General features: G+C 41.0%; 1 protein-coding gene across 23 annotated transcripts in view; it reads left to right on the top strand.

Annotated features, from left to right (window-relative positions):
* trol (terribly reduced optic lobes) overlaps positions 1–16317 on the top strand; it is a 103815-nt gene that overhangs the window by 82298 nt on the left and 5200 nt on the right. For 20 of the 23 annotated variants that reach the window (XM_034329396.2, XM_034329405.2, XM_034329397.2 and 17 more), the window contains 26 exons: positions 3355–3462; positions 4359–4508; positions 6521–6631; positions 6701–6841; positions 6916–6981; positions 7110–7124; positions 7587–7814; positions 7886–8023; positions 8097–8345; positions 8426–9305; positions 9376–9500; positions 9569–9749; positions 9826–10036; positions 10262–10390; positions 10470–10763; positions 10837–11039; positions 11113–11338; positions 11421–11785; positions 11857–12139; positions 12201–12636; positions 12791–13087; positions 14341–14483; positions 14542–14722; positions 14895–15167; positions 15234–15797; positions 15869–16286. In XM_034329396.2, coding sequence (XP_034185287.1) covers positions 3355–3462; positions 4359–4508; positions 6521–6631; positions 6701–6841; positions 6916–6981; positions 7110–7124; positions 7587–7814; positions 7886–8023; positions 8097–8345; positions 8426–9305; positions 9376–9500; positions 9569–9749; positions 9826–10036; positions 10262–10390; positions 10470–10763; positions 10837–11039; positions 11113–11338; positions 11421–11785; positions 11857–12139; positions 12201–12636; positions 12791–13087; positions 14341–14483; positions 14542–14722; positions 14895–15167; positions 15234–15797; positions 15869–16286 — 6415 coding nt within the window. The remainder of the gene's footprint in view (positions 1–3354; positions 3463–4358; positions 4509–6520; positions 6632–6700; positions 6842–6915; positions 6982–7109; positions 7125–7586; positions 7815–7885; positions 8024–8096; positions 8346–8425; positions 9306–9375; positions 9501–9568; positions 9750–9825; positions 10037–10261; positions 10391–10469; positions 10764–10836; positions 11040–11112; positions 11339–11420; positions 11786–11856; positions 12140–12200; positions 12637–12790; positions 13088–14340; positions 14484–14541; positions 14723–14894; positions 15168–15233; positions 15798–15868; positions 16287–16317) is intronic. The other 3 variants (XM_034329411.2, XM_076689506.1, XM_034329398.2) reach the window with 2 other exon arrangements.

Consider the following 16317-nt stretch of genomic DNA (forward strand, 5'->3'; position numbering starts at 1 on the left):
TTTATGATGGAACTTCTGCAAAGCCAGCAGCTCTTCCTTTTCAATGTAACTGGTAAAAGTATTGAAAGAAATTCGATTCCTTTGCGAGAAATCAATTATTGTTCAAAGCGTGACGCAAATCAGCCATCCTCTTAAACGAGGAGCTTCTTCTGGGCACCGTGTTTTTCTTTTGTTTATACCCACTTTCTCGAATTCTAAGAGCTCCCCGACTCGCTGTAATCCATCCTCCCCCTCATCTTGGAATCGATTAAATCCACCTGGTTGATGAATTATTCTCTTCTGGGGTTTCGACGTTTCGGATTGTTTCGCATGAAGGAGCCAGCGATCGACGGGAAAAGACGGAATCTTCACGCAATGCTGCTCTCCTAAACGACACGCTGAACATTCCTTCTTTTTTCAGGAACGTCTGGCCCGTGGGTCTGTCTTACGGGAGCTTCTTCCTGGTCTGCGTACGCAGATGTCGATGGGAATTGAAAACGTTGAGGAAGAAGATAGGAAGCTCGTGGAAACGGGTTCGAGAGCGAAAATACGAGAGGAGAAGCCAGAGAATAGAGATCGATGCGTACGCGGATCGGTAGGAACGAGCTCTCCCTGGTCGCGTCGGTCTTCAAGGCGGCAATTAAGAAGCTGTAACTAATGCGAGAGCCAGCTCGGCTAGACGAGAGGCCCGTTAATCTCGTTTCGTCGTTCGATCGACCGTGCTTTTTCGATGCGAACGTTCGTTGACTGCCGTTTTGCTTGGACACCGACCTTCCATGCTTCGCGATCGAGGCTGTTTGATCGTGGAATACCCCCTCCGAGGCTACAGAATGTCTACTCGAGGAAGATTTAAAGGATTGAACCTCCTGAACCGTGGCTAATGAGCAAGGCTTCCATGGAAACTCATCGAGATTTACTATCAGACACAATTCTTAGAGTTATTTGTAATTGTAACTAAAATGATTGGTTATTCAAAAAAAAGATCAGGAAAAGGTTTTTGAAAAAATTTTAATTGAACTTTGTATAAGTTGCATTATATTCTTCATGATTTTAATAATATATGCCTGTTGAGAACCACTGAAGCTCCGTGGATTCTCGACCGACTTTCAAATTGTTTTCCTTCAGAACTAGAAAAATGCACTTCGCTTCTTTTTACTCTTTCTTCTGCGAATAATCACCCGTCCAGATTGCAACGTATTCTGTTTAAAAAATTCGTGTAGAATGATTCTGAGAAAAATTCACCCCAGTAGATATTTAATTGACCCACTTAAGGTATTTTTGTCAAATTATCATAAAATGTTTTACAGATGATTTCCAGCAGCCTTTCTGTAGCCTCAGTGATCATCCTCTTAATTACTGACATAAGTAGCCAAGAAAACTTTCAATCAGCCTCGATCTGGCTCACTGAACCATGTATCTTTGTATGTTTCAGCGTGGCACCTACTTAAATCTCATTAAATTTCACGTCTTGGATTATCTGACTCTATATACAGAGCAATTTTTTATCTCTACTGTTAACACATCTTCAACAATACTTTTCTTCCTCTCAAAGAATCTGTTTCTCTTCACCTTGCTCGAATTTTCTCTACTTTCTTCTCTTGCTCACTGTCTCACACACTCTCTTCTTTCCTTTTGTCTTCTATTTCAGCACAGGTTGCCTGATCTTTGATATATACATACCTGTCTTCTCTAATTGTATACTATTTATTATCTTTTATATATATATATATGTATCTCTTTTTTAATATTCTTCTGTATTTATTTTTATAGTGGGAATCTTGCACAGCGCACGAACATGTACACAAGATCCAAAGTATTTGATGAATCCAAGTGATCATTATACTTTATGGTACACTGATCCTGAGGAAGAAAGTTTGGGGTACAGATGGTTGAATTTTGGAAATTTGGACAAGTATTGGACAAAGCAGAGGTTGTAACTTAGAAAGTTAGGAAAATGTAAACTGAAAATAGTGAGAAGAAACAATAACTATCAATTGTAATACTTGTGATAATTGTAAAAGAATTCAAGCATCACAGATGTACTCAAACTTCTGATCAGCCAGTGTACATATCTCTCTCTCTCTCTATTTCTCTCTGTCTCCTTTTCTCTCTTTGTTTCCCTCGTATGATACCATAGTCTTAGATTTACGAGGCATCTCCTTTTGCCTAGATCTTTCTGTTTGATACTGTTTAAACGTTCGTAGCTTTTGGAAAGTACATTACACTCGCTCCCTAGGGAGGACATAGTTCACGGAGTTATCGTGCTGCATAGTAGAATTTTCCTACTTACCACTCTTCCAATACTATCGTTGGAATACCAGGGCGGAACATTCACCAAACCCCTTTGGCGTTAACGCTCTCGTTATCGGCTCGATTCCTCTCCCGATTAATCGTGAATTTGACGGGGATGATATAATGATAACCGGATCCATCCTCTTTCCTGCAATAAACGTGAAACGTTTCTATCAATGTTCAATCTCTACTCTATTGGTGTATAATATTCATGTTATCATTTCAGATTTTTCACACACTTATCTGATAATTTATATAAATTAATTTTGAGTCTCATTTTGTGCTATTCTTCAATTTTAAGAAAACCTATAAAATAATTGAAATAAAGAAAGTTTCATTCTATCACTGGTATTCCAACTATGAACAGTGAATGTAAAAAGTATTAACACACTTTGGATTCCTGCAAGAAACATGTATCATGTTCATTAAATATTACATTATGTTTGCTAAGGTATCACATGATTAGTTCAATAATTCACAAGTTATTGCAGTATAAATGTGTGTACCAATACTTTTTCCATTCCCTGTAGAATGTACTCTGACTGAACACCTGATAAACGTATGGTATACCCGCAGGACACCATAGAAGCTCCATGGGATCAGTGTACACGTGCGCTCTAAACGAGTTTCCTTGAAACGTCGCATGACAGACGGCAGTGTGCTCGTTTATTGTTTGAAGAACCGGGACCAGCACGCTTTATCATCGTTCGTATCGCAACCTGGACAGCCTATCGATCGCTTAATTATTCGCTGGCCACTTATTCAACCTCCCTCGCATTTAATTTCGTCGTTAGACCGTGGAAAATCGATGAAAAATGATCGTGCACTTTCACTCTGGCCAAGTTTTCCCCGGTTCAGAAACATTCTACCTTGAAACTTTCGGGCTTTCAATGACCCTCTCCATACCATGGGTGTATATAATGGAGAAGGATCTATGGGGCAGCGATGGTTGAATGATTATCCGGGTGAAACGAGCACACTGCCTGGAATATATGACTTTCTTTTTTTCTTATATGGTTTCTCTATTCTGGATATCTTTAAATCATGTAGTTTCCATAGCTGATGATTTCTTTGTGCTTTCAGAGTGTCCTGACGGTGAGCTACCCTGCGATAATGGTGTCTGCATCAACAAGAACTTCTTCTGCGACCGAAATGCCGATTGCCACGATGGCAGCGATGAACGTGACTGCCGTAAGAATGTGTTCTATCTGTGTGAAGATCTCTTTTGGATCAGTTTTGGGAACTACCCAAATGTTACACTCACTTATTAATGAAACTTTGCCAGCTTGTAGACCTTGTCGAGCTGAACACACCTATACCCCGTTTTGGGGGTAGACGACTAATTGTTTAAAAGATATTAAGGATTAAAGTTAGTTACTACTTACATTGAGAAGTATGAGAGACTCACACATGCAACTCGCAATCTAGAGATCGACAGTTCAAATCCTTGGTTCACAACATTTTTTTTTTTAATAATAATTTGTCTCTTTTTGAATAAAAAAAAAAAAAAAAAAAAAAACCAGTGACCCGGGATTTGAACCGAGGACCTTTAGATTACGAGTCAAGCGTCTAACCACGGAGCAGATCCGTGACTTACAATTTAAAGGTCCTCGGTTCAAATCCTTGGTTCACATAAAAATTTTTTTTTTTATAATGATAATTTTTATGTAATAGTTATTCAAAAGGAGACAAATTATCATTAAAAAAAAATGTTGGGAACCAAGGATTTGAACCATGGATCTCTAGATTGCGAGTTGTATGTGTGAGTCTATCATACTTCTCAATGTAAGTAGTAACTAACTTTAATTATTAATATCTTTTAAACAATTAACCATCTGCCCTCAAAAGAGGGTATAGGCGTGTTCAGCTCGACGAGCTCTACAAGCTGGCAAACTTTCATTAATAAGTGAATGTAACACTTGGTAGTTCTCCTTGTTAGAGTATTCAGGGAGTGCTATTTCAGAGATTTCTGAAGTACCCTAAGTCACTGTAACCAAAATCTAAATACCTCCAGTATTCACACTCTATGTAAATTACTCGTGTACATAAAAGTGTACTGTAAAATTAATACACCGTTCAAATTTCAGCGGTTATCGATGAGACAACTGATGGGGATCATGTTGCATGCCGCCAAGACGAATTCGCCTGCCCCCATGGAGGCTGTATACCGCAGTCTGCAGTCTGCAACGGACGAAACGACTGTCCCTACGAGGAAGACGAGATCAATTGTCCACGAGGTACGTCGCGAAATACACGAGGACAGAATGGGAGTAACGAGGAACACGTTGCCCATGTGCGCACCGCCGGAAACGTGTACTAGAGATCACGTAGAGAGACTTAGCGTGTCGAGAAATGGGTGAAAAATGCTGCAAGAACCAGCTGCAATCTACACCGATAGTCATTGATACGAAGACAGACGAATAATATAATATCTTAGACATTTGTAAATATTTGAAAAGCCTCCAGTATCTTCGTCCAATGACTAGAAGTGTATTTTGTTCTGACATCCTTGAAACTCTTAATGATACTTTGTAGAAACAATTGTAGAAGCTTATTTGATCAGAGTGAAATCATTCTCTATTTTGCAACAAAGTTTCATTAAGCTAAGGAGATTCATTGAAAGAACGTCTGACAATGTCGCGATCGTTTTCACCATTTGTATATATATATAAATACGCTCTATTCGATCTTGCACACTTGATCCAGTAGATCACGCAACGCACCAGGTTGCATACGCAATGTTTGGCCGTGACTACGTGTTCACCGCCTTCTAGAGGCAACCGATTATGCCGCACCAATTTTCCACGTGCACTTATTCAAAGGCAAATACCTGGAACCGTGCTTCAGACTGGTAACTTTTCACCGAGCAAGCCTCTTTGTATGTTATAAAGTATCTAAAGTGCATGTAGCCAGTCTGAAGTACAAACCATAAGTCACAAATATTTGCAGTGAAAGGTGGAAACGCCAAGTAGTAAGTAGTTTCAGGATTAATCCCGAAGGACAGGTCGACAATGTTAAGAAATACTCTCCCCAAAAATACAGGCTGATCCGCGAGCAAGCTGGTTTAGTTTCGGTTACTTCTAGGTATAAGCACGGATAGAACCTCTTCAAGGGGACATCCAGACACCCTGGTGGGGCTAACCCACAAGAGCCAGGCTAAGGGTTACAGTCTGGATTATCAAGCACCGGCTAATCTGAGCACGCCGAGGAGTTGTGCTCCGGATGATTTTGTTTGTGCTGATGGCACTTGCATCCCTGAAACTCACCACTGCGACCATTTCTACGATTGCCGCGACTTTACCGACGAACAGTATTGCTTCGGTTAGATCACTCGTTGACCTTGAAAATCTGTTGGCGTCTTTCCACCTGTTGGATCCTTTTTATCTCTCATTTTTTATTCTTGCCTGTTGAGTTATGTTCCATCAACTTGTACCCTAAAAATGTTGCTTGCGTTGCTGATATGAATCATCAGTACTACCTTGTGACTCACATTTAACTTGAATTCTTTTAAATAAAATAATTCCCAGGATGGAATTGCTAACTGTGAATCACAATGTACGGTGATAGCTTTTCTTTAGTTCTTTAAATAGGTTTCCATTCAGAATATTATTTTGTTTCTTTTACTTAGGAAAAGTGTCAGGGCTGAAAAATAAGAATTAGATTCTCTTGATTGCTTATGTTCATTTGATACCTGGGACGCCACAGATTCTCTAGGCTTTGCATTCTATTTTTCTCAGTCAGTGTTAGCAGCCGAATAGATAATGTGTAGGCTGTTCAAGTAGAAACATAATGACGTTTATGAAACTCGACTGGACTTCATCAGTTACACGTTCGTCGCATCCTAGCTGTTAATCATAGTGCATCTGTTGCTTGATGTTTTAGTTGAGTCCTTATCGATAGATGCAACCCTGTTACAGCATGAGAAAGAAAGAGGAACGCAAATTGTTCTTCTTTTTTTATATTATAAATGTTGTAGATGCTAGTACCAAGTGTTCAGTAGTGGTGCAATATTCTGCACGCCCAAAGAAATCAGTAATTCTTAATTTAATGTAACAAGTTCTAATACTACTGTCCTGTGGTGAACCATGTTCTTTTTGAAGCCCTTAGAGGATTGTTTGAGAAGTAATAATAGAACCTGTTCTTGTTTCCATCACTTTATTCCTCGTTCATGTTTTTTAATGAGTACATAATGGTTCCATGCAAATGCATCAATTGACCTTGTCAGCTACAATGCAAGGTGTTCTTGTAGGTTGTGGCAAGGATCAATTCCAATGTTCCAATGGAGATTGCATCAGAGCTGATCAGAAATGCAATGGTTATATAGACTGTGTTGATGGATCCGATGAACCTGAAGAATGTGGTAAGTTTTATATTTATTATACATTATTACAAAAGGTTATTAATATTTTATTTCTATTCATTTTATTAGAACGTCCCGGTTTCCATCCCATGCCTGGTCGTTGCCCAGCTGGGTACATCATGTGTGTTTCTGACAAAGACTGTGTACCTCAGTCCTCTATGTGTAATGGAATTCCAGAATGTAGGGACAGGTCGGACGAAGAGAACTGCGGTAATTAATTGAGCTGCAATATTTTGTAGATTGTAATCCAGTTTCATTGACAATATTCTTTATTAATGTTTCAGAACAACTTAAAGAACCATCTCGCCTCAATTTGAAGACATATCCTAGTGAGCAAGTGATCAAAGAGAGTAAGTATCGCAAGATATATGTTAATAAGTACAATTATCTTATTGTATACACAAAAGTATTTAGAATTGTAAGTTGAGTACGAATATTGATTAACAAGAATTTTGATTATTTTTCTTGCCTTGGCTAGACCCGGCGAAGCAAGGTAAGATTCTTTCAAAGAGCAATTGCAAATAATGCTGCATAAGATTTCGCCTATTTTTGATTCATAAATATAATCAGTGATTAATGATCTATCAAGAGGACCGATTTCAGTGATGTATTTGTATCACATACATCATTTATCTACCATAAACTTAATATGAATTAATTTGTAATCGACATCATGGAATATAAAATTGCATGAACAAATAATTTCATACTAGAAGTGTACAAACTATGTGATTAAAAGTGAAACAATTGTTGAACATTTTACACCTTCATTTTGTTGAATTACAATACACTTAACACATACATACATACACATAATTACATCCATACTAAATGAGCTGCTTGGAAATACATCACAATTAATTGAACACAAGTAACAAATCATAATACAACACAAATAAACAAGCATAAATTAAAAAATTCTTTCCCAAAATTACAACTGAATTGGGGTAATCAGGTCGAGAAGTCGTGTTCCAATGTCGCGACGAGGGTCCTCTTCGAGCCAGGGTACGTTGGCTTCGCGGTAACAACCTCCCTCTGCCACCTGGTAGTCGAGATCTGAATGGACGTCTTGAAATTCCAAACATCCAACTGGACCATGGTGGACTGTACATTTGCGAGGCTGTTGGTTACCCTGCATCCACAACAGGCCAACAAGTGAACGTTTATCTGACCGTAGAAAAGTGTAAGCACCTTCAGAATCTCCTGTAGATAATTTATTTCATCAAATGCTTTCATTATTAATTCCTGTTTCAGTCGAACCACCAGCAACGAACAAGCCTCATGTCTGCATGTACGATGAAGCCACTTGTAGCAATGGGGACTGTATTCCCAAATCATACGTATGTAATGGCAGACTGGATTGCACAGATGGTTCAGATGAAATGCGTTGCAGTAAGTGTTCTTTTCTCCTGTACCAAGCATTTACATGATTCACACTCGAGATGATGATAATCATAATAAACAGGTCCGCATGGCTGTGAACCCAACGAGTTCCGTTGCAACAACACACAGTGTGTGAGCAAACTATGGCGATGCGACGGTGACAAGGATTGTGCTGATGGTAGTGACGAGGAAAATTGTGTTCCAAACAGGCCAGGATCTCCTTGTCGCGTCACCGAGTACACTTGTGCCAGCAATGACCAGTGTATACCTAAAAGTTATCATTGTGACATGGAGAAGGACTGCATTGATGGTAGCGATGAAATAGGATGTTGTGAGTAATGGTTCTACCATATAAAAAATAGCTAATTTTATATAACAGAGACATTAAAAGAATCATTTTATTTCCTTCAGCTCCGGTTTACATAATGAAGCCACCTCCACCGATGATCACTTTAGATCTAGGAACAACCCTGGTGATCGTCTGTACAGCGATAGGTGTTCCTACCCCTGAAATAAATTGGCGGTTGAACTGGGGCCACATTCCTCCAAAATGCACCATGACGTCCATCAATGGAACTGGAACTCTAACCTGTCCTGACATACAGACCGAAGATCAAGGAGCTTATTCCTGCGAGGCATTAAACACCGCTGGCTTCGTGTTCGCGGTACCTGACGCCATTGTGATGGTGAACAAACCAGACGATGTTTGCCCCAAGGGGATGTTCAATTCCGAGGCAAGAACTGTGGAGGAATGTATCTCCTGTTTCTGCTTCGGTGTCGCCACCGAGTGTCACAGTGCGAACCTCTTCACGTATCAAATCCCTCCGCCTTTTGATCGTCATAAAATCGTAGCTGTTAAACAAGAGCCTGACCTTCGAATCCTTAACGACATCAGTTATCAGTTAGCTGTGAAACCATTGGGCAGAGACGGTTTACATTTGGACGAATCAACTCCATTCTTGAACCAGTTAGCTGCTGAGAAAGATGTTCCTTACTTTGCCCTGCCTGAGAATTTCCATGGAAGTCAGCTGAAATCCTACGGTGGTTATCTGAAGTACAGGGTGCGTTACAATGGCACTGGAGTTCCAAATTCTGCACCAGCGGTCGTGCTAAGCGGGAATAATTATGTGCTGATACACAAAGGGAAACAATTGATACCTAATTACGATAACGACGAGTCTGTTAGGTTCTTCGAGGGTGAGTGGTTGAAGAAACAAGGCTGGTCAGAGGTACCTGCTACGAGGGAGGATATCATGATGACATTGGCCAACGTAGACAACATTTTAATCAAGTATGTATTCGTGTTAAACGATGATCAGTTGAAGTTACTTGAAATCACTGAAACTTGTATTGCCCTTCAGAGTAGAGTATGACAATTCACCAGACTTGGATGTCCAACTGACACATATTGTAATGGACACTGCTGATGTGAGGAACACTGGTCTTGGGTCGGCATCGTTCGTAGAAGAATGCCAGTGTCCTTCAGGTATGTTCTGATCTTTTAATAATCCATCGATTTATTCGAATGATTAATGAAACATGTTTATTGTTCAGGATACACTGGTCTGTCGTGCGAGGAATGTGCTCCAGGATATCTGAGACGAAAAACTGGCCTATGGCTTGGTCAGTGTTACAGAGACGAACCGGTTGATTGTCCTCCAGGATACTATGGCGATCCCTCGAGGAATATACCTTGCAAAGCTTGCCCCTGCCCACTTACCAATCCATCTAATCAGTAGGCTATCATTAAAAATATGGAAACTGCAGAAAGTTCCACTGAAAGAGGTCTTAATGTATTCTGAACTTTATAGATTTGCACGCACCTGTCATCTTGGATCCGATGGCCAACCAACCTGCAATTGTCCTCCAGGATACATTGGTCGTAGGTGCGAACAGTGCGACGTTGGGTACCAAGGAAACCCTCTTATTCCTGGAGACATGTGTGTAGCAAGGCAACAGTGTGACCCAGAGGGCAGTATCAGTTCAGTTGTGGATCCTCTTACTGGAAAATGCCGGTGCAAGGTACTAAATTTTCAATTTATTCAAATCTCTTAGGTCTCTGTATTATTAAAAAATAGATTTATATAACATGTTCAATTTCATTAATGCTGTCGTTTACTCGGAAATCTGTCTTTCTTTCTTAAAAGTAAGTACAGTGAATGATAACTGTATCATTTCAAAGGGATATTGATTAAGGATTTAACTGAACTATTGATACCTGTGTTTCAATTAAATGTAAATTTGCAGCAATACGCTACGGGTATCACTTGCAACCAATGTAAGGCGAATACGTTCAAAAATCAATTCGGTTGCACTAGTTGCTTCTGCATGGGCATCACCAACAAATGTGTCTCGTCCAATTGGTACAGGAATGACGTGAGTACACGTTTCATTGCGTTGTTTCAATTATCCTTATTAAACGACTATAAACATAAAGCATTTATGAATCTTACAGGTTCGAGTTTCCTTCACAAATTCTATCAGAGATTTCTCCCTCATCGAATCAAGAACACCGCATCCACCACCCATCGTTGATGGCATCCGTTTGAACACAGTAACACGTGAGATCATTTACAATGATTTCCCTAATCGTGGAAACAACGACGTCTACTACTGGCAGTTGCCTAGTATCTTCTTGGGCGATCAGGTCACGTCTTACGGTGGAAATCTTAAGTACACTGTTAGATACGTTCCAGCACCAGGTGGTCAGAGTTCAAAGAACAATGCTGCTGACGTTGAATTGATCAGCGTTAGTAAATCAAATCTATTCCTATTATTAACTCACTGCATTGCCTTTAGTGAATCTTATTCTTCATCCCCAGGCCAATGATATCAATTTGTTGTACTTCTCCCGGGAATCTCCTGAACCAAACACACCGCAAACATTCACTGTCCCTCTTCTGGAACAATACTGGCAACGTAACGATGGCACGCAAGCTGACAGGGAACATTTATTAATGGCACTGGCTGATGTTAGTGCCATTAGAATCAAAGCTACCTACACTACCCATACCGACGAGGCTGCGTAAGTTATTGAATTACCCTTTTGCACATATTATACAGAAAATAAATCTAAACATCTGTCACTATTCCTTCAGGTTGTCTCTGGTATCTTTGGACATTGCTGAAAAATACAACACAGGAAGAGCTCGTGCGGTTGAAGTAGAAGAATGTTCCTGTCCTATTGGCTACAAAGGATTATCTTGCGAAGACTGTGACGTTGGATACACCAGAGCCAGCGAAGGCCTGTACCTAGGCATCTGCGAACAGTGCAACTGCAATGGACACTCGGCTCAATGCAATCCTGACACTGGAATATGCGAGGTTGGCAAAGAATTATTAACGTTGCTTCTGGGCGTGTCCAAAAGAAAATTAACTATTCAATTGTTATTTATAAATATTACAGAATTGCGCAGACCATACCACCGGAGACTTCTGCGAGGTTTGCGAGCCAGGATACGAAGGGGATGCAACTCGAGGAACGCCACACGATTGCGTCTACAAAGACTCGACACCGTGTCGCTGTAACGAGGCTGGCTCTCGTAGCAGCTCGTGTATCGGCGACAGATGCGATTGTAAACGAAACGTCGAAGGACCCCAATGCAACCGTTGTCGTCCATCCACCTTTGGACTCTCCTCGTACAATCCTGATGGATGCACCGAATGTTACTGCAGCGGTGTGACTAATCAGTGTCACGAGAGTTCACTGTACGTTCAACAGATACCAGTCTGGGTCTACGACAATCAGCATGGGTTCACCCTTACTGACTCGTGAGTAGCTATATCAATTTTGAATAGAGCAGTTTAGCGTACAAGATGATCAATGGAACATTGATTCACAGAACTAGACAGGAGATAATCGATGATGGTTTTGAGCTGAATTTCGCCATGAATGAGATTGGCTATCGTTACCCGGATAGTCGAGGACGCAGGTTGTTCTGGTCTCTGCCAGCAATATTCACTGGGAACAAGGTTAAAAGTTACGGGGGGAATCTCACTTTAACCCAGCATATCACTGCGTATCCCGGAGCTCAGAGTTACAAAGATCAGGATATCATTTTAATTGGAAATGGGATTACATTGTTCTGGACGAACCCTATGGATATTCAGCCTGACATACCATTGGTACGTATTCGGATATTGTTTATCATGGTGTAACTTAACTGAACCTTCCCCCTCGTTGTAGACCTACTCGGTGCCACTTAGAGAATCAGAATGGAGACGTTTAACCACCGAAGGTCCACGAGTTGCTTCCCGCATTGACCTAATGACTGTACTGTCCAACCTTGAGGCTATTCTGGTCCGTGCAACGCACAGTGAAAGAATGACAGCCACTTACATCAGTGATATAAGTCTGGACACAGCGGTGGAGCATCAGACTGGTAACAGAAGAGCAGTTCAAGTGGAAGTTTGTCGCTGTCCAACTGGCCACGTTGGTACATCCTGTGAATCCTGTGCTAGAGGATACTACAGAGACCCGAACGATCGTTCTGCCAGCTACTTGGGCTCCTGCAATCCATGCCCTTGCAACAATAACGAGGAGAGCTGCGAAATCACGAGAAGTGGACAAGTGAAATGTCACTGTCTGCCAGGATACACCGGTCAATACTGTCTGAGCACCGGTACGTATATTTAAAAAAGCTTCAGTATTATATACATAATACATACATACATTGCAATATTCAAGTTTGTATAGAATTATCAGTGTAAAAGAGTGAGTTGATAGAAAAATAGAGTTCACTTGAAATTAAATATTTTGAACATTACATCGGTTAGGTGAATTGATGGTTAGTATAAAGCCGATGAAGGGTGAAGTTATGGCAAACTCGTGGATTCTATTCACATGCAGTTACGAGTTCCCGGAACCTTTGTATATCTCTTTTAAACTAACACCATTCGGTGGAATGCCTTTAACTGCGACCGGTGTTACACCCGGCCCGATTATGATAACCGAGAAAGGGGCACAGCGAACCTGGTACGTTTACGTGCAGCTAGAACCTTGCAATGTGGAGTGCCATATCCAGGACCGTGATGGCAAAGAGTTAATCAAGGTGGTGACATCGGTTACACCAGGTTTGGCGGACTATATCACAGCAAATATTACGTGTTCGTCCGTCCCTGGGAATGGAAAACAGTCTGGGACTTACATTCATTCAATTGAAAATATTCTAATTCCTCAAATACCATAATACCATGAATACCATAATTCATCAAAACCTTTAATTTACAAGGAGAACTACCCAAGTGTTACACTCACTTATTAATGAAACTTTGCCAGCTTGTAGAGCTCGTCGAGCTGAACACGCCTGTACCCTGTTTTGGGGGCAGACGGTTAATTGTTTAAAAGATATTAACAATTACAGTTAGTTACTCCTTACATTCTGAAGTATGACAAACTTACACATACAATTCGCAATCTAGAGATCCACGGTTCAAATCCTTGGTTCCCAACATTTTTTTTTTTTAATGATAATTTGTCTCCTATTGAATAACTATCACATAAAAATTATCATTATAAAAAAAGAAAATTTTTTTGTGAACCAAGGATTTGAACCGAGGACCTTCAAATTGTAAGTTACGGATCTGCTCCGTGGTTAAACGCTTGACTCGTAATCTAAAGGTCCCCGGTTCAAATCCCGGGCAACTGTTTTTTTTTTTTTTTTTTTTTTAAATTCAAAAAGAGACAAATTATTATTAAAAAAGAAAAATGTTGTGAACCAAGGATTTGAACCGAGGACCTTCAAATTGTAAGTTACGGATCTGCTCCGTGGTTAAACGCTTGACTCGTAATCTAAAGGTCCCCGGTTCAAATCCCGGGCAACTGTTTTTTTTTTTTTTTTTTTTTAAATTCAAAAAGAGACAAATTATTATTAAAAAAGAAAAATGTTGTGAACCGAGGATTTGAACCGTGGATCTGTATATTGCGAGTTGCATGTGTGAGTCTGTCATACTTCTGAATGTGAGTAGTAACTAACTTTAATTATTAATATCTTTTAAACAATTAGTCGTCTACCCCCAAAACGGGGTATAGGTGTGTTCAGCTCGACGAGCTCTACAAGCTGGCAAAGTTTCATTAATAAGTGAGTGTAACACTTGGGTAGTTCCCCTTGTTAGAACACACATGGCGTGGTTTCTTTTAGTTATAGCTATACCTCTGCTTTGTTAGAGCTTATGTCATTCGATTACACGTGGGGTTCAGGAGCTTAATATCGTGTTAGAAAGGGTGTAGGAATTTGTCAGATTTTCTTTTTTCACTTTGTGTTGTAAAATACAGCAAACAAAGATTCGAAGCTTCACGGTCTTCTAATTTATGTAATATTTTGTAGAAACTAATGTAACAACCACTACACCGTATCCTCCCTATATACCTCCACCGAGGATACTGGTTTACATCAAAGGACCAGAGTTCCAAATCGTTGAAGCTGGAACCACCGTTCGATACCATTGTGCTGGCAAATCTTTAGACAATGTAAGTAAATGCATAATAAATCTTTGTAACAGATGAAACAAAGAATCTGTACCAACAGGGATCATTGCATATCAAATGGGAAAAAGAAGGTGGCCAGTTACCTACTGGAAGAACTGTGGACGACAGTCAGGGCTTATTGGTCATTCGTGATGTGAAAGTATCCGATAGCGGCGTATATGTCTGCCAAGTTAGCGATGGTGTGCATATTGGATACAAGAACGTTACCCTCACCGTTGGAGGTAAGTTAAAAATTGAATGAATATTTCTGAAACATGTGTATATTAAATGTAACGTATTACACGGACGCAGCATTTCCACAAAGTTTATTAGAGATACCAGGTACATGAAACAAGCCACATCAAACATATTTTCAAAGGTGAACCTAAAATTAACTATCCGTGTTCTATTTAGGTTCAAACCCAGTTGCACCAAGAGCCGTTGTCATGCCAACATCCTTGGAGGTAGTGGAAGGACAACCTGCAGAATTCCGTTGCATGGCCACTGGACACCCACAGCCTCAGGTCGAGTGGATACGCGTCCATGGACCTACGAGCCCAGAAGTGGTCACTCATAATGGAATTTGGTCTCTGCGGGCAGCCTCAAAGAACGACGCAGCTGAGTACAAGTGTATTGCCAGGAACAACGTTGGCGTAGACGAGCAGACTGTTATTCTTTATGTCAGCGGTGAGTACAAGGAATGATTAATAATTAACGTATCGTTACATTATCATAAATTTTCATTGTCCACAGATAATCCTTCCATGCCACCGACAACTGGTATACTCCCTACCATCACTCCATCGCAATGGTACGGAACAGAGGGAGACGCAGTCCTGTTAACCTGTTCCCAAACATCACCAGAACTCGCGAGCCTCGTCTGGCTTCGACAAGGAAACTTACCCTTCTCTCCAACAGCTACTCAACGCGATGGTGTATTAACAATCATGAACTCAACTCAGTACGACTCCGGCGTTTACATATGCTTAGCGACTACCTACGTTGGAACCCACGTCAACAACACAGCTGAGATAACAGTGGTGCCTCGAAGATCTCCACCTTCCATCAAAGTGAGACCCGAGAAACAGACTGTTCCTCAAGGCAGCGTAGCTGAGGTACAGTGTGTCACCAGCGGGGAACCAGGTCTGCAGGTGAAATGGAGCAAGTATCATCACGAACGACTGAGCTCTAACGTTCAACAAGTCGGTGACACCTTGAGGATCGTCAATATTCAGATCCCAGACCGTGGAGTGTACGTGTGCCACGTGACAGGACCATCTGGTAGCCACGAATCCAGCGCTGTGATCGAAGTTGAACGTGAGTAAGAATGGAAATTCTTTGTCCATGCTGTGAACGTTAAGAAAAACTTGTGCGTTTTGTTGAAACAGCTCGGGAAGCTCCTCGCGTGGAGATCTACCCAAGGGAGGTGCCTCCTGTTATACTAGGCGGTTCTACCGATTTGCAATGTCGAGCTGTGGCCGGGATTCCCATGCCAGAATTGCACTGGTCCCATCAGAACGGCAGACCGTTCCCGTCCAACATCAAACAGCTTCCTGGCGGTGTTCTCCGGCTGTCGAACATCACAGCGAACGACGGCGGTGCCTACGTTTGCTCGGCAGTGAATCCCGTTGGTTCGAACACAGCGGTGGTTTACATCGAGGTTCAATCTGTCCCTGTTATCATGATTTCACCCAGGTCTGGAATTCTCCAAGTGAAACGAGGGGACAGAGTGAAATTGATTTGCAGATCGTCGGGTTATCCGCAGCCTAGGGTCGCGTGGGTCAAACACCAGAATCGAATAGACTTGTAAGTTCCTTTCCTGAAGACGACGATGAAA

Source organism: Osmia lignaria, chromosome 8, assembly GCF_051020975.1.
Source record: "Osmia lignaria lignaria isolate PbOS001 chromosome 8, iyOsmLign1, whole genome shotgun sequence".
In the NCBI taxonomy this organism is placed as follows: Eukaryota; Metazoa; Arthropoda; class Insecta; order Hymenoptera; family Megachilidae; genus Osmia; species Osmia lignaria.